Here is a 20,045-nt window from a genome sequence, read left to right on the forward strand (position 1 = left end):
GTCTTATATTGCAGTTGTGTACGGTCTTACCAATGGACAAAAGAGAATATACCATTGCCTAGGCCTCAACAGATCTTTTTACAAACAAAGTAAAGACAGACAATGGACAAATACTGTATTCATTAGTCTAGAAACTTCGTTGAAGAGAGAGAGAGAGAAAGAGAGAGAGAGAGAACTTTGGATTTTGAATATAAAAAAGGTCAGTACCTGATTGTTTTATCTCGAAGTAAACACTGGTTGTTAAGTAACTTGTCAAGTCAGCTTATAGTACATCAAAAAGAAACAACATTTAAAACAGAAACTTACTGACAACGACACAAGATTGTGTGGGAAAGATTTGTTTGAAATCTTTGCATATTAACGAATGACATGTACACATATTGCATCACTAAAAAACATACTGACAATTATATACTTACTTAAACTTGGTTGTACTTAATTGTAAATGATTGGCGTAGTACCGGAACGTTTTCTATACAAATAGGAAATGGTGTTTGAGATAAAGCAATACTGACGAATAAGCATACATGTTCGTATATTTGATAAATTGGATAACAGTAGAATAGGACATACGAGAATATTTTCCCACTTGATTAACACACATAATTTTAAATGATAGAAGCTCGCACTTATTTTTAATACGAACAATGTCTTCTATTTGAGGCGGAAGAATGTACATCAGATGTTCGTGGATAATTTCAAACTTTAAGCATCGTTAAAAGCCGACTTCATGAATAAACTAAACATATTTTTTTTATTTGTGATAATTAATCAGTCGTATATTAACAAACATAAAGTAATCAATATTTTGTTGCAAATGTTATCTTCTATATATCTTACACATTGTTTTTGAAAAAATAATGCTACTTGTCCATCATTTCATTTATATTGCATCAATACTAGTATATAGATATAAGAAGATGTCAAATGTATATATGCATATATTAAATGCTCTACGCTGTTCTGGAATATTCAGTGATCAATTATCTTAAAGTACAATACACACATACAATCGACATAAACCTGCCGAAAAGATATCTCTACTAGATATTTTACATAATTCATTTCTTTTCGGTGTCTTGGTATCTCACCCAGTCGATAATTTTCTGAAACTTCCCCCCAGCCAATTTCGTTAATTCTCCCTTTGCCCATTTCGTTAACTCTTCCATAACAGTTGCCTGTTGTGGCTCTATTCCCCTTCTACGAATAGTGTAATCATTCCTAAATTTCTGTATCAGGTTTTCTATTGCTATCGCTTCATCTTTTTGTACCGCCTGTAAAAATAAACTAATTATTAACATAGAAAATAACTAACGTTGAATTAAAGAAAAATCTAAATTGTAAAAAGGTTTTTATAATTGCTGTGACGTAATACTATGTTACTCGGTTGGTTACTTCTTGTAGAATCAAGGATTTTTTATCAGTCTGTCGGGGATTTCATACATGTCCCTTTCCAGTTTTAAACATCTAGTTGAATGGTTCTGGTTAAAGATTGCGATATGCATTGCATTCATGGTATGTACTGAATTTGACTTTCAAAATCTTTCATATATTGAAAAGTGTGGTCTTGGCGCATTTTTGTATTCTAAAAATCATTTAACTAGTATATATGAAACATGATTAACTGTAAAAAAATCTCTAAGATATCATGTGTATAATGGATCTTAATCTGTGGTTGTTAGATTACCAAATCAATGTCCTTGTATTTTCAAAAAGTCAATTGCATTGACGTGAATGCTTTGTTTAAGTAAAGTAGAGGCTCTTAACATTCTTAAGCGCCTGTGTCGCTTACATAGGTTCATGTGCATCTTTAACACATTGGACACTCTTCAACATTTAGACTAGAATAGAACAGAATTCGTGACACAGATCTTTTGTGGGGATTTTGTATTGCTGATTATATTCTTTCTGTTAAAAGCTCTCTCTATCTTTTTAAGTTTTTACCCAAATCATAAGAGGGTTAACAAATCGTCATTTCAGGGCAATCCTATAAAGAGTCTACTAACTATTTTAGCCAAATTTGACTTGTATGTAAATGTTGTCTTGCTGATCATTTTTGTTATTTAAAGTTTCTATCTATCTTTTGTAGTTTTCAAGATAATAGATAAAAACGCAATAAAATGGTAAAATTTGTCATTAAAGAGCAGAAACTCCAATATGGAGACTACTGACGATTTTGGTCATATTGACTTATTTCTCCTGTTGATAATTTTAGCTATCTAAATTGTCTATCTATTAATAATAGATTTCAAGTCAATTGGCTAAACTCTAAACATTGGTAAAAATCGTCTTCAACAAGCAAGAACTCAATTATGAGTCGATTGACGATTTCAAACCTTTGACTTCCTTGTAGGTCCTTCCTTTCTGATCATTTTTGCTATATTAAGTATCTATTTATATATTATAGTTTTCAAGATAATGGGCAAAAGCAGTAAAAATTGGATCATCATTAAAGAGTAATAACTCCTATAATAAGTAGTCTGAAAGGTTTGATGTAAATAGACAATAGACAACATTCTAAACATTTCTGCCCCTTATCAGATTTTGTTCTATTAGACGTGTTACGAAATTGTATATGCTCGACGCTGAGGTTGACAAATTAGACTTTAAATGTGGGTATCGTATCAAAACACAAAAGTGATTTAAAGATTTAAATTACATGTGTATCAATGGAATCTTGTGTTTAAACTGCAAAGTACTGATGTCCACGTATATTTGTTCCTTATAACAGATATCCCTTTGGAAACTTTTTCACACACAATTTCATTATAAATTTTTCTAATGGAACAAATATTCCATAACAATTATTCTGTGAGGAATAAAAATGATAAATCCCATAATATTCCTTCCTTTTGGAACACAGACAGGATGCAAGGGTATTGCAGAAAGGATCACCCCATTTTTGGTGGGGATTGTGTTGCTTATTCTTTAGTTTTCTATGTTGTGTTTTGTGTACTGTTGTTTGTATGTTTGTCTTTTTCTGTTTTAGCCATGGCATTGTCAGTTTATTCGACTTATGAGTTTGAATTTCCCTTTGGTATATCTTTTGCATCTCTTTAACTTAACCCTAGGGGTGTTTACCTGAGGTCAGAACTTTTTCCTAACCTAGGAGCTTTTAAACTTTGCACACGGTATGTATAGACATGTACATAGAAAATGTGCAACTCCTTTTATGGATTTATTTTGGAGATAGTATTTTTCGGAGTTTGAAATTTAGTGAATTTTTGGCAATTGTACAAATGAACAACATGACACATCTATGGCCTCGCTAACCATTATTAGACGAGGAAATGACTTTATATTAAATAATCTGTTAATACCTACTCAGGAAAAGCTTAATTTCCCTTATATTATTTTCTTGTAAAATGTGCCTGGTTCGATCCAACGGAATAAGGATCTTTGGAAAAAGACATCCTATATTTATTATTGCAAAGTTCCAAGCATTTCGCATTGTAATTTTTGAGGTCTGAAATTGTCGTACCCGTTTGACCATCCTTTCAATCAGTACGAAAAGTACTCCTTTCATATACCCTTTAATGCACGTATTTTCTTTGTTTATTTCTTTAACTCTAACTTTAAGGAAGTCTTAAAAAAAAAAAAAACCAAACAAAAAACAAACCAAGTTTAAACTGAAATTGAGGTTTCTTGTGTAAGGGTTCTATGCAAAATGTGACTCGCTTTACACCGGTTTGACATCCTAAATACATGTTCCTGCATATTTCTGTTTGAGGTTTCTGTTCATGTTACGAGTGCACAAATACATGCTTAAATATCGGTTCTTTGTGAAATCTATATAGATATAAGAAGATGTGGTATGAGTGCCAAATGAGATAACTCTCCATCCAAGTCACAATTTGTTAAAAGTAAACCATTATAGGTCAAAGTACGGCCTTCAACACGGAGCCTTGGCTCACACCGAACAGCAAGCTATAAAGGGCCCCAAAAATGACTAGTGTAAAACTATGCACTAAATACTTCTTAATCGACCGAAGAACACGTACGGGGCAGGTGACATTAAATGCCTACAGTGTTAGCAGCAATCGACAGCAGTTTTCATGCCATTTACAGACAACACGCGAGGCCCCGAGAACAATTTTACTTCAGATACCGGCATTCCATACATACACAGGTTTTTGTGGACAATATGAATAATAAAATATTCACACACAGTAGTTTCCTAGGACAACATGATGATGTTCAACAGTTTAATGTAATGCCTTCAATTGGCCAGGTATGGAATTCAGTTTTCCCCAGGTGTTTGTCATTTAAGATAATAAAATTATCGCATGTCGTTCTCCTCTCGTTACCCTATGTAGGCGTCATAAACGTAGAGCTGCGTGTAGACCAAGAGCAGAAAGAATATAATGTAAAACATGTACTCGCTATTATCGTTCGGATGTCGGATATGATTATGTGGAACACGCTTTTATGCGCTAAAAACTTTCAAAGTCAGTTGAAGCCTATGGAGACTTCAAAAAATAAAATCAACCAGACTAGAGCTTTGTGCCGGTTTAGTAAAGATTGATTGATTGTTGTTTGTTTTTCGTCCAGTGACAAATATTTCATGCATTTTCAGGACAAGGTTTAGCAACGAAGTTACAGATTGTCGAAGAACAGTCATTAATATAAAAAAATCAAACTGGCTTATCATGTGATTTTTTTTTCAAATCAGAAGTGCAAACTTGAATTACCACCAAACCCTCCCCCCGCACACACGTGCACCTTTCCAGTCCTATAATCACAACCAATGATATTAGAAAATGATTCTTCTATAAATCAATATAATTTTAAATGAACCAAGGCGTATGTAAGATACCTGGTTAACAACACACAAATTGAATTTTACATGTTTTAATCGATCATCAATGTTTTGACACAATCCCCACATTTAAAGTCTAATTTGTCAACTTCAGCGTCGTGTACATATCTTTTCGTAACATGTCTATTTATAGCGGTTTTCAGAATAATAGACAAAACTTGCAACTTATCCCTGTGTTTTATTGTTTAGCCATGTCGGCCATCTTAGAGTGCAAGCAGTGTCATCGAACACATTTAAAAAACTAGATACCCAAATGATGCTTGTTGTCAAGTTTGATTTAATTTGGCCACGTAGTTTCAGAAAAGAAGATTTTTGCAAAAGTAAACGGACGACGACGGAAGACGGACGCCAAGTGACGAGAAAAGCTCACTTGGCGCTGTGTGCCAGGTGAGGTAAAATGACACCATTGGGCCAATAAGAAATTCATTTGTAGAAGAAAAATCGATAAAATCATGGCAAAAACAAAAAGATTTACTTCAAATATCAAATAGAAAACCAAAGACTGAGCCACGAAAACCCGACATAAAAACCTGGCATTTCAAGTATGGATAACATTTTTTGTATGCAGCATTTCTTGAAGTCTGAATAATTAATCTCATTTTTTGTCAATTGTTCAAGATTCGCATAATAAATGCACGCAAAAAAAAAATATTTTGATTCAATTTTCAAACGTTTATTTCAGTTAGAATATGCCTTTTCTTTTCAGGTCTCACTATTTTCTTTGGACGGTTTCTCATTGACACTTTAGATCAACATCAACGTCTTCTATTGTTTGTTTAAAATCATATTTTTTTTACAATTTTATTTTAGGCAATCCACTTTATACTTATATACTATCAATTCAAAAATTTCCTATCAATATATACATATTTAACTTGACGTGTAATAAAATACCCCATAGAAATGCAGACCACTATACTGCTTTTATAAAACTTACATCAAATTCTGTCATATTTTTTGGTGAATCATAAGTCTCTATCGTGCCATCTAAAATGAAATATGCAAAGAGGTGTTTATAAAGTGCGCGTCAATAAAGCATAAATCATAAAAAAAATATTTGTTTTTTTATATAAGTAGATAACTCTTTTACTTGAAAAAAACTAACTTCTTCTATACTGGTGTCACGTTGGAGCATCTAAATTTTCTCCCGTTTTATTTGAATTTAAAAGCAAGTTTTTCAGAATAGTGTTTTATCAATATATTTATCTATCATTTGTTTAGATCATCTGGACCGACGATTCATATGATCTATTGTCATCTCTTGGTGTATGGTGTCGTTTGTCGTCGCTAATTGTTTGTTATCGTCATCAACATTTTCAAAAATACCACCTGCATTCGCTTCATGGATAGGGTTAAACATGACTGCAATCTTAATGGAAATCTACCTTCAAAATTGAATCGCTTATTTCACTCGACCAACAAACTTCACCGATGTTAATATGAGTAAAATCGCAGTTTTGCCATTTCTCTCAAAAACTTAAGCAGTTGGAGACACTAATAAAATATTCATCAAGTCAAGTATAAATTCATATAGAAAATTGAAATAAGACTTCATAGATTTGATGCGTTTGAAAATTACTGAAACTGTTTACTTTTTAAATAAGACATTTTTCCAGAATAGAATAACCAATTATGTGGTTATTGACACTGAAATGCTAATAAAAACAACACTTTGCAGTTTTGGGTATTGTATTGACAAATAAAGTAGATGCCTAGAGCATCACTGAAGAGACATTTATTGTCCAAATGCGCATCTGGTTCAGGAAAATTGGTCCCATTAATGTAATTAAGCAGCAAGAAAAGATCTACAAATATTGCTCTTGAATATATATTTTTACAATACCTTGTTTTGAGTTTTTAACTTTTTTCTTGAGAACCAAGGCATGTATGATAGTTAGAAAGAAACCGAAAAAAAGTAAAACATATCAGCACAGCAGGATAAGATATACAAAATGTTGATATAACTGAATTTGTAGATCGACTCCTTTAGCTTATTAGAATTTCACGTCAATGATTGTTTTTTTACAAACGTATTGTTTTTTTAATCATCTTGAAAAATAATAGAAAGTGAGAAACATGTGGATAAAAAAAAAAGATTAGCAAGACAAGGTAAACAAGAAGGTGAGACGATGGAGTAGGGGCAATAAGGCCCTTATTTGGCCCAAATATTAGTGCAAATTGAAAAGTTACCATACATATTCATAACTTTGTCCAAACTTCACTAAGGTGCAAGGTGTTCAGAAAATAAAAACAAATTTCAAATTTAACGAGTTACCATGCCAACAAACTATGACAAAATGTTTATATTTTGTAAAATGTCATGATTTTCCTTCTTTTACATCAACCTTTTGGTATATATTAGATTGGAAAAGTATGCGCGCACCCAAGAAACAACTTTATATTTGGTTAGAATATGTCCATAGTTAAAATAAAGCATCTCTTAAATTATTTTGTTGTTTCTTGCCTGCGCACGATGTTTCCTTGAAGGAAATAATGAAGGAAAACAACATAAACTTAGCAGTTTTCTTTCTTTTCATGAAATTGGTGGATTTTGTGACGTAATTGTGACGTCCTGATATCAAAAAAATATTATGTTATTCATTTATATTTCTTGAATTTATGCATTTCCAAATATTATGTGCAAATTTGAAATAGTTCTCAAAAACTTTTTTTTCTTGGGCCAAAAACGGGACTTATTGCCCCTTCTCCTTTGTTTTTAAAAATATTAGGGACATCAACTCGGTGAACAATTACTAATAGAGTAATTGTTGGCTTTACCGAGCGATACTCGAGTACTTGCTGGGAAAAATATCTACAAAATGGAAAACTAAATTATACCAATTTTATGTATTTTGGGTCGTTGTCTAATGGACGTAAAACCCTCAACATTATTATCTATGACTAGATAATAGTCCCAGGAATTTTATACCATAATTAATAGCTTATTTACTACATGTACTAATTATATAAACAATAATCTAATCATTAATGTAATAAACAACTATTGAAAACCAGATCAAACAACCGTATTTGGTAATCGTAAAGAAAGCACAAATGTTTGCAAAACATGCAAATTAATGGGCCACAAGATGATGTTGTCCAAATGCATCCCAAGAAAAAAACAATAATAAAGAACAAACAGTGACCACCAAAGAATCTGTAAATGATTCTCAATCCACTGAACAGGCTGAAAACCCCAAAGCAAGGTCAAATGTGGAGATAAAACCAAAAAACACAAAACAGAAAAGAACAGATGCCAAAAACAATGCAAATAAACCAAATCCTACAAAACCAGGAAAGGGAGAGACTTGTGTGAATTGGACAAATTCAAACAATGCTGACAGATCACAATCATTTATAGACAAATTCATGAACACACCACAATCTCAACGCAGGAATCTGTCTCAACAGCATACCTCACCTACACTATTATAGGTCAATTGCTGAATAATTCAAAGCAGCTGATACGTATTTATGTGTTTAACATGTTAGTGTTTACCTGGGCTATATTTAGCGCAATATACAAATATACAAATGCTGTGTGCTTTTAATAGTAAATGAACAATTGTTGATATTTGACCAAATACTGTATACAATTATATACAAATTTTCACAGTTTAAAATGTATAAATACTTACATTACTATCAGCGTATAAATTGATGTTGTATTTCTAGTTTAGCAAAATCAATTCTTGATACATATTTGAATATAGTACATGTAATAAATCCACAAATGCACTATCGGATATTCCTTTACACTTCAAATTACAGATATCCAAGATATTTATTTCTTCCAAACACTTGACTTCTTTAGTAAATATCGCTAACAAAACAGTCATTCCGCTTATTTAGATAGGATGATATGCACACATTACGTGAATAAGACATATAAATCAGAAACATATATCCGAGTTCACATCTAAGACAGAAACGAACAACACGTGGTGGTTGTTGAATATTTTATTGTTAATTTTAATGTCAATCGATTTAGACATAACAAGGTCAAATGAGGCCAGTAAATCAAATACCGTATTCACAAGTAGCGTGTTTTATTGGTTTAATACCCGTAATTATATTTAGCACGATAAACAATACTTTAAAAAAAATATAAATATTGTTTAACTGTATTGTTTGTAGACATGTACAGGTATGTGAGAGGAACTATTTCAAAATATGAAATTATCCTTTGAAATAACATCTAAATTTTTAATAAATCTAAGTAGTTAAGATGTAAATGGTACTAAAAATAAAGCTAAAATAGACAGAGTAATTGAATGGATTAAAGCTCAAAACTGCTCTGTTTGCTTTTTACAAGAAACTCATTTTGATGAAAATATAGAAACAGAAATAAGAAATAATTCAGATTTGATTTTTTTTCAGTCACGGAACAACCTATAGTAGGGGCGTGGTTATTCTCATTAAAAGCACTGAATTATAAGTTGATAAATAAACAGAACGTCGCAGTAAGACGATTGGTTCTTCTTATTGTAGACATTGACGAAAGTGTTTTTACACTAATGTGTATATATCCATCTAATTGCAAAACTAATAGAAACATATTTTTCAAAAAGGTAAAAAAAATATATTTAAAGAACAAGGGATAGGAATTACAATAATGGGGGAGAGGGATACATTAAAAGGATAGATAGAAAAAATACTAGTTCAGAGGTGAAAAAAATGTCCAACCAGTAAATAGTTTAAAATCCTTAATAAAAATAAATACCTTAACTGACATTTGGAGATATTTAAATAAAAATAAACAACAATATACTTGGCCAAGAAAAGATGAATCACATGCAAGTAGTTCAGACTTCATACCAGCAGTAGAATGTTGCAAAATTAAAACTGCTATTATTGATTCTACTGATCATTTAGGTGTTTTTATGAAATATAGAACTGGTGCATCAGAAGAGGGAAGGGGGTACTGGAAAAAAAATAAATTATTATAATTCTATATTAGAAACTATTGACTACATACATTAGTTAATAAAGAAATAGATAGCTGCTTTACGAGTAATCGTATTTAAAAAAAAACCTTGGTTTGGCATGGGATATATTTAGAATAAAGGTAAGAAAGGCAACTATAGCTTTTTGAAAAACTTCAGCAAAATTTACAAGAGAAAAGTTACGAACTCTTGAAAAAAAATTAGAAATAAAACTGAAAATTACAGATGAGCAAGAATCTAAGAATAACATTTTAGATAAATGATATTGAAAAACTTGAAAATGATATTACCAAAATTAACGAACAAAAGGCTAAAGGGCTCAAATCAGATCACGAGAGAAATGGGTTGAATTTAGGGAAAAAATAACTCATACTTTTTTAGATTTAGAAAAATAGAAAAAGGAAAAAAAAATTAATTAAAAGAGGAAAATGACGAGATTTTAACAAATCAAAATGATATACTGTGTAGTATTAAGGAGTATTATAAAAATTCATACTCGACACAATACCCTGATAAAACATCAAGCGATAAATATATATTTAAGACAAAACTAGAGACAGAAATGGATGAAAATGATAAATCAGTCTGCGATTAGGATATTTCAGTACACGAAAGCTCAGATGCTTTTTATAAAATGAAACTTAACAAATCTCCTAAATTAGAAGTAAGTATTCTTAATATTTGATATAAAGATCAAACACTAACATATTCACAGCGTACACGTGTTTTGTTTATATTTTTTTTATATTAAAAGGGTGATCCCTTGTCACTAAATAATTATCGCCCTATTTCTCTTTTGGATATTGACACGAAACTTCTTTCGTACGCTCGAGCACAACGATTGAAAAAGATCCTACCAAAGCTTATTATAGAAGATCAGACAGGATATTTAAAGAATACATTTATTGGTTTTATTCTTAGACAGATACAAGATATATTGATTTCACTGATTTATAAAAATTTGAAGGGACAATAGTCTTTGTTGATTTTTCTAATGCGTTTGATTCTTTAGAATGGAATTTCTTTTTCAGTTTTAAAACATTTTGGATTTACTTATTCTTTAATGAGGTGGGTAAAAACTTTGTTTAGCGATATTAAAACATGTGTTATGAACAATGGTTGGATATCTGATGTCTTTAAAAACACCGGGGGTATATGCCAAGGATGTCAATTATCGGCTTTACTATTTGTTTTATCGGTTGAAATCATGGCGTCACGATAAATAAGCAATACCGATACTAAAGGTATCAATATCAAACTGGATGGCAAAAATAGATCGTAAAAAAAAATAAAAGTTCTCAACTGGCAGACGATACTACTCTATTTTGTTGTTCCAAATATGACGTTTAATTAGCATTGCATGCAATTTAAATATTTGGTTCTTTTTCAGGATTAAAATTAAACAGATATAAGACAGAGGGGTTATGGGTAGGAAAGCTAAAATCATGTAAAGACAAAATTGAGGGAATCAACTGAAGTGATGGACCAGTTAAGAAATCTTGACATTTATTTTGGGCACTGTAGAGAGGAAAATGAAAAACTAAATTGGGAAAATAAAGTTGAAAAGATGAATTTATTATTTAGTTATTGGCAGAAAAGAAACCTTACTATTTTGGGAAATAAGTTGACAATTAAAACATTAATTGATCCTACTTTCACTTTTATAGGAACTGAGAAATATTTGAAAACAATAGAAAAAAGTTGTTTTAAATTCATTTGGGATAATAAACCAGATAAAGTTGAAAGAAATTCGATCATTGGTCCATATGAAAAGGATGGACAAGATATGTTAGAAACAAGAAGTTATTTCATTGCTTTAAAAGCTATATGGGTTTTTACCCACCTCATTAAAGACTAGTAAGTGATTGTGACGGATATTGGAAAATTATACCTTAGCACTATTTTTGTAGTTTTTGGTCAAACTTGAAACATTTACTGATATAAGAAAACAAATATTATGGAACAATAAACAATTGAAATGTAAAAAGAAAGTTATAATTTAAAAAACTCAATTAAAAGCGATCTTATTTATGAAAAAGGCTGCGTTTCACAAATTGTTATTTTGAATAAACTAAAAAATAAATCAAACTGGATAGCTGAAATTGATTTAGTAAAGTCATTAATACCAAAAGATTGGGCATCCATCTTAAAATCGGAAAATTCTATAAAAAGCACTGTTAATATAAAAAGAAACCAATTTACATGGAAAGTTTTATTTATGAAATTAGAATCACTATCAAACAAAATTTTATATTAGTCTCTGATAAATAAAACAAATTGCCCTAGCTATTGGACTAAAAATGGCAACATATACTAAATATAGATAATGTGTTGTATCAACACAATTTATATGATTACGATCACGATTACTGTGTCCTTATTTAGAAAACTTTTGGAATAATTTTTTTTTTTTTTTAAGTTTTAAGAGAAGTAATTAACTTTTAAGATAAAATTAAAACATTTAGTATTTGGATGTAAAATTTACCACGAAAAATATTATGGCTTTAACAACTTTATAACTATTGTTATTTTTTCAATTTACAAAGCGTATTACATATCTGATCAAGAGACAAAAAAGCCAATGTTTCTTCAATTTTCATAAATGAATTCAATAGAAGAATAAGTGTGACAATTCAAAGTAATATTTTAGTAACCATTAGAAAACATTTGAACAATGAATGATATTATTGAATATATATTTAATGTAATATGAATTTTACAACAATTTACTGCCCTTAGTAGTTAGTGGAATGTAACAGGGAACATAAGGAGGAGCTTGGACTCCTGATGGATATTGGAACAAGCCAGAAATTGAAAAAAATATTTAATCTTGTTATTAAAAAAAAACAAAAACAAACACATTTAATGACCAACAATAGGCGATGATTAGAACTAACTGGTGCGTTTAACCATTCTCTGAGGAAGACCACAGGGTGCAACGAATCTATTTCTATTTAGAAATGTTATCATGTCAATTTGTTCTGGGCAGAGTCGGTTTCTCAACTTTGTTACGTGTTACGTAACTAAAAGAGGGGCGAAGGTTACCAAAGGGACATTCAAACTCATAAGTCGAAAATAAACTGACAATGCCATGGCTAAAAAAGAAAAAGACAAACAGTCAAACATCAGTACACAAAACACAACATAGAAAACCAAAGACTGAGCAACACGAACCCCACCAAAAACGTGAGGTGATCGCAGGTGCTCCGGAAGGGTAAGCAGATTCTGCTCCACATGTGGCACCAGTCGTGTTGCTCATGTTAGTACAATCCTGGTGATAAGTCTAATTCGGTAAGTCACAATAGGGGAACAGAGGACGTGATTGCAGACGAAAATATTTGCTCTAACTGTACAGATGTGGTGGAATGGCTAAGACACGTTTAGCAAAAGTGTAAGTCTGTGAAAGCTGTCCTCGTGAATAGCCCACCTCTTTTCGGAAGAATTAATTGACAATGAAGAGCAAACATTCGAAACGTTTTTTTTTTGTTATCACAGATTACTAATTAACTCCCAGAGTGCTCTCAATAAAAAGAAGACAGCAACATTCCGACATGAAATTGATTAGTCGAGCATCATTTCGGTATTCGATACTTGGTACTACCGAGCGAAACCCGAGTGCTCGAGTTCTCATTGAAATTTCTTAAAATATTGTCTGATTGATCTGGATCAAACTTTGTCATCATCATTCTTATATTCCTCTTATAGTTGATGTGTTTCCCTCGGTTTTGGTTTGTGACCCTGATTTGTTTTCGCTTAATCGATTCATGACTATTGAACAGCGGTATACTACTGTTGCCTTTATTTAGTCTGAAAACGAAGAAATTTGAATGTTGCATATTTTGACAGGTAAGCGATTCGGGTTCCTACAGAAGGAGCCTCTAGTTGTTATGATCGTGATTGAAAGTTGAGATATTGAGAGTATAATTTTGTCTTTTATTACAGGCAAAATGTGGGATATGTTTTTAAATAATGGAGATCTTTTACGCCGGATAATTGACATTGTAGTCAATAAATTATAAGTGATTCAAATAATACATTTACAAGAAAATTTCATGTTCATCAACTTATGTAATTGTGCTGTAACCATGGATGCAATTCTCTTAGGCAAAATTGACGATTTGTTCTATTTAAGTCCTTTTTGTTTTCAAACATTTATGTGTTTTACTTTCCAACTTTTTCACGATTGAACCTGTTGTAAGTTATGCCATAAATACCTATACACACATATATTGTATCAGTTGTGTTTTACTCTCAATGGATAGGTAACACTTCTGGTGGACTATTAGTCCAGGAGAATACTATCGCACTGGAGTGATTCAGATGATGCATTATGTTTGATAATTTCTCGTTCCTTGAAACTATGAGTGTGTTAAAACTGGCTTTGTAACTCTGAGTAAATATAAAAATAAGAGGTAGTATAATTGTCAATGAGATAACTTTCAACCAGTAACAATTAACATGGATGTGAGTAACTATAGACCATCGACGGCTTTCAAACAATGAGCAAAAGCCATAGCGTATAGTAAGCTTTAAAAAGCACGGACAGGACAAACGTAAAGCAATTGAAACGAGAAAACCAACGGCCTGATATATGCGCAACCTTCCTCTAACCTGGGACAAAACAAAAGCACACACAGTAAAAATTATTAGAAAAAAGGCTTGACTCGTCAGATCAACAAAAAGCACAAAAAATAACTAACAAAAAGAATAAACACAAAGTATTGTTCTAAGAGTACTTTCAGTTATAAACAGCTAGTTCAAACATTCAAAGTCAATTACAATTTACAAATAAATCATGTGTCCCAGACTGATGATTGAAATAAACACTTCATAAATTTCGCGCGTCTGAAGCGCTTTTCTGGATTTACTTTCATCAGGAACGTTTTATCCTAAACATTTGAAAGCAAGGGATGCTTAAATACGCTGAAGGATTAATCATAACATAGTCAATGGATTTAGTGTTAAGACGCCACAAATAGTATGAAAAAACATAAAGTTGTACAATGCCGAAACATAGATATCGGTAGGATGAATAAATAGTGTTCATATTTAGTTATCTTTTAATTTACCAATCACAAAATCAATGTAAATACTGATAAAAACTATATCAAGAGATCTTATTACAGAGTTAAATTAGTGTGATTCGCATGGCAGGTGATGCATGCATACCATGTCGACGCATTCATTCATGCTTATTTTGGAATTTATACATTTCATTCATTTTTTATTTGTAACATTGACTTGTCTCTTCTTAATAGATTTACGAGATTAAAAGTTAAACTACTGTCGCCTTAATTCAAAATAATAACCTTTTAGAATAAGTTTATTCAAAGGATCGATAAGTTTTCATGGATTGTATTCAAATTTACGGGCTCTTTTAACACCATCATTCTTAACATGAGAATGTGATATCATGTTAGGAACAAATTTTCTACAGGTAAAGCCTAATTTCCAAACCAAATGAAAGGAGTTGATAAAGATTTAAAATGATGCGTGGTAACGACATCCCTGACTTAATAATTAAGTTTTTAACATTAGAAAATGTGTATTAAAACTATAAGTGCGTATGAAATGTGCATTTCTAAAAGGACTTCGTCACGAACGCTCGAGACCATAGGATTGGAAATCCTTGCGATTGTAGTATTTGTACATTAATTTGAAAGTTTGTTTTCTTGATTATTCTATTTGAATTACTTCACTTACTTAAAGCCTATGCTACGTCATTATATTAAATGTAAAAATTTGATAATTGACTGATATTTGGTATCTAGCGCCACTTTCAGCACTCTTACCTTTATCTTGGAGGCCAGATTTAATTGATTGAGGAAGCCGGAATGACCGGAGGAAACCACCGAACTTCTGCAGGAAAACTAGAAATCCAAGACGGATAAGATCGGAGTTAAATGCACATTCCACCAGCGGGGTTCCAACTTACAATAACAGGTTAAAAATTGAAAGATTTGGTTTGTATAAGTTGTATTATATATGTAAAAATGAAACTTTATATATCAGAGTAAAGAAATAAAAACTTTATGCCTAATGTGAAGAAGCTAAACGATCAAAAGTACTAAAATAGGTTAACATTTAACATTAGATCAGATGAGTTCAAAACGTTGACTAACATATGATTTGAATAAGTGTTTATGCATACTCGCTACTTGGTATAAAAAGTATGAAATTATAGAATGTATTCATACAATACAGCCAATATCTTACTTACCTTTAATCAAATCATTTAAAACTCTTTGTTCATATGGTCGATACTTGTACTTGTCCAATAAGGCCTTATGCATTCTATAGCTATTCTGATCTGCTTCTGTTGTCATGTTTTGATCTTTAGAAAAGATAATGTATTCAATAGTTGATTTTTGTATTGGTTTTTTCTGCAGGGTATTCTCAATTATTATTAATTTAATCATACAAATGCTAAATACAGAAATACAAAAATCGATGCCTGAGAAACCAAAGTTTAGTTTTTGGTACTGCACAAACGTAGCGCGGTATTAATATTTAAGATATCATGACATGTTTACCACTTTGCTGTATATCATTCTGTTGACATGTTGCCTTATATGTTTAAATATTTGTCGACTTTGTACAAATAATAACTTCATATTTAATTCTGTATGTATGAAGGTCGCCATAACTTCAATGTTCAATTCGGTATAAGTATAACGAGGCAGTTCTACCACTAATAAATGCAATATGCATTATTATGTGTAGATATATCAGTAAATATCTTTGTAGATGCAAAACTGAAAAAAAAAATATTTCAGTCTATGGAAGATATTACGAAGCTGACTTAAATTCATCTTTAAATGCCAACTCGCTAATTATGATGATAATGTTTGAACTTTGACGACGAGAATGACCCTCTAGATACCAAGAGGACAACTTTGCATTAAAACTGGAAAAATACAAAATCTTCTTAAGTAAATGCTCTTTTATTGTTCTTTAAAACAATTTATGAATAAATAGCGTGCCTGGGGGGACAAACAAGTTTTTTTTTTATTGTATACTAAATATTTGAAACAGACCTTCAAGTGCATTACTCATAGTCTACAATAAGTTTTATAAACAAATGTACCCGTGAGGGCGCTAACGAGGCAATTTTCCATAAATTTAATATTTCCAAGGGTCATAACTCTTTTAAAAAAAGTCGATCGTCCACCATTATAGAACTTGTCCGGGATATTGCTGATATTAACCTAAATTGATATAAGAAGATGTGGTATGAGTGCCGATGAGACAACTCTCCATCCAAGTCACAATTTGTAAAAGTAAACCATTATAGGTCAAAGTACGGCCTTCAACACGGAGCCTTGGCTCACACCGAACAGCAAGCTATAAAGGGCCCCAAAAATGACTAGTGTAAAACCATTCAAACAGCAAAAAAAACAAACGGTCTAACCTATATAAAAAAAAGGAGAAACGAGAAACACTTATAAACCACATCAACAAACGACAACCACTGAATATCAGGTTCTGACTTAGAACAGGTGCAAACAAATGCAGCGAGTTTAAACGTTTAATAGACGCCAACCTTCACCCTAACCCGAAACAATAGTGTAACATCACAACATAGAAAGACACACTATAAAATATCACTTGCAATGGCTTAACTCAATCAAAAGACTATAAGTTTCATAACAATCTGCAAGAATTGTACCCGTGAGAGCGCTAACGAGGCAATTTCCATAAATTTAATATTTCCAAGGGTCATAACTCTTTTAAAAAAGTCGATCGTCCACCATTATAGAACTTGTCCGAGATATTGCTGATATTAACCTATATAGATATAAGAAGATGTGGTATGAGTGCCGATGAGACAACTCTCCATCCAAGTCACAATTTGTAAAATTAAACCATTATAGGTCAAAGTACGGCCTTCAACACGGAGCCTTGGCTCACATCGAACAGCAAGCTATAAAGGGCCCCAAAAATGACTAGTGTCAAACCATTCAAACAGGAAAACAAACGGTCTAATCTATATAAAAAAAGGAGAAACGAGAAACACTTATGAACCACATCAACAAACGACAACCACTGAACATCAGGTTCTGACTTAGAACAGGTGCAAACAAATGCAGCGGGTTTAAACGTTTAATAGACGCTAACCTTCACCCTAACCCGAAACAATAGTGTAACATCACAACATAGAATGACACACTATAAAATATCAATTGCAATGGCTTAACTCAATCAAAAGACTATAAGTTTCATAACAATCTGCAAGAATTGTACCCGTGAGAGCGCTAACGAGGCCATTTTCCATAAATTTAATATTTCCAAGGGTCATAACTCTTTTAAAAAAAGTCGATCGTCCATTATTATAGAACTTGTCCGAGATATTGCTGATATTAACCTATAGTATAAGTTTTATAAAAATCTGGCAAGAATTGTACCGGTGAGAGCTCTAAGGAGGCCATTTTCCATAAGTTTAATATTTCCAAGGGTCATAACTCTTTTAAAAAAAGTCGATCGGCCACCATTATAGAACTTGTCCGAGATATTGCTGATATTAACCTATAGTATAAGTTTTATAGAAATCTGGCAAAAATTTATCCGTGAGAGCGCTTACGAGGGCATTTTCCAAAATATTAATATTTCCAAGGGACATAACTCTTTTTAAAAATCTGGCAAGAATTGTACCTGTGAAAGCGCTAACAAGACCGGACGGACGGACGCCCGGTATTTCCATGTCCTCCGTAACGCGTTACGCGGGGGACAAAAATATGCAAATGCTGTAATGGTTATCAAAATTTATACAAACGAGATGCATTATTCTATTTAAATGTACTATTTTCAGATGATTTTATCAACCGGTTGAACCCCTAACTACTAGATGACCATCAGTATCAAAAACACTTCTTTAAGATCAATGATAAACCTTAATCTATTTTAATAGAGTAATGCATGAGAATGATCTTCATATACTTTGCGACATATTTACATCAAGAAATGTTCGCCTCTTGCTAAGCACAGAGATGCTCTATGAACACGAACGGAAAACAGATTTGTTACATATTGATGAAATTGATGAAATTGATAATGCAAAATGCCTATGAATTAGATAAACACAACGCAAAATATTTATGGACGAAATAAATTGTATAGATACAGTACAACCTGTGACGTACTCTGTAAAATGTTCAACAACTGCTATGTTCAACATCCAATGTGACCATTTATTGGGGGTCATAAATCCTGGCATGTTGGCCATTAATTGGGATCATAAACCATGGTCTGGTGGTCAATCTAATTATGTTACCTGGAGAGATGCACTGATTTTATCTGTGGTTAAAAAAGGTTTGTAAATGACATCCTGCATCAAAACTTTACCTGTACAGGTACCTGTTCTTGTCCTTTTTCAATGACCTACATGTGAATAAGTTTTGTTTAAAATAATTTGATTGAAATATAATTTTTTATTTATTCATTTCAAAAGGTAAGAGATCATCTACATGTAAAGCCAATAATGAAGTTTTTTTTTTAAATTTGTACATGTGATACTAATTTTATCATTCTGTGTTTTTATGTGATTAATTCCCTTTCTCAATCAGTGTGAAGTTTTTATATTGTAGCAAATTCATTTGAATCTTTTTCATAATGCTTACGACAAAGGCAGTAAGGTGTTTTTTTATTACATTTTCCCCAAGGACTAAGTAGGGAAAAAATCACAGGAAAGAGCTACAATTCAGTTTATGATAATTTTTTTCATTCTGTGATTTACAAAAGACTTATTTCATTTTTTTCAAAAAATGTTAAACAACTTGCATACAAAATTTATTCTAAAAAAGTAATATACATTAAAATTATTTGTCAATATGGCTTATTTAAAGTTTCTATTTGACTGTCTTCGTGGTGTAAGAAATGGGCATAGGACATTTGAGCGAAAATAAAAAATGCACATAGGGTCTGCCATTTCGCTCAAATGTTTATTGCCGTTAAGACATATAGGTAAAGAGATAGAAACCCACAAAGTAGATAAGACAAAAAGTCAAAGATAACTTATTGACTAGCATTTGAAAACAAAATAGAGAATCCGTGAAATAATATATTTCTAAGGAAAAAAAAGTTATTGTACATCATTTACATCACGTACATTGTAGTCTAATCATGCAAATGATATGTTTATAGGCACCGTGAAGCTAGTAATTTGACAAGCCTGTTTTCTTAACAATAAAATTATCATTATCAATTCTTTTACAATAAATTTTGATAACAAAACTGTACAATGTATTATTATTCAGGAAAACTACAAATATGATTTTGGAAAA

The 20,045-nt window shown here is 31.6% G+C and overlaps 1 protein-coding gene across 1 annotated transcript in view; it reads right to left on the reverse strand.

Moving 5' to 3' along the window:
• Positions 1-735: 735 nt before the first annotated feature.
• LOC127711525 (uncharacterized) overlaps positions 736-20,045 on the reverse strand; it is a 64,805-nt gene continuing 45,495 nt past the window's right edge. The window contains exons 12-14 of the mRNA XM_052217606.1: positions 15,986-16,099; positions 5,757-5,806; positions 736-1,274 (exon numbers count right to left, since the gene is read on the reverse strand). Of these exons, the coding sequence (XP_052073566.1) occupies positions 1,062-1,274; positions 5,757-5,806; positions 15,986-16,099 (377 nt within the window). The 3' untranslated portion in view covers positions 736-1,061. The remainder of the gene's footprint in view (positions 1,275-5,756; positions 5,807-15,985; positions 16,100-20,045) is intronic.

This window comes from Mytilus californianus, unplaced genomic scaffold, assembly GCF_021869535.1.
Source record: "Mytilus californianus isolate M0D057914Y unplaced genomic scaffold, xbMytCali1.0.p SCAF_8, whole genome shotgun sequence".
In the NCBI taxonomy this organism is placed as follows: Eukaryota; Metazoa; Mollusca; class Bivalvia; order Mytilida; family Mytilidae; genus Mytilus; species Mytilus californianus.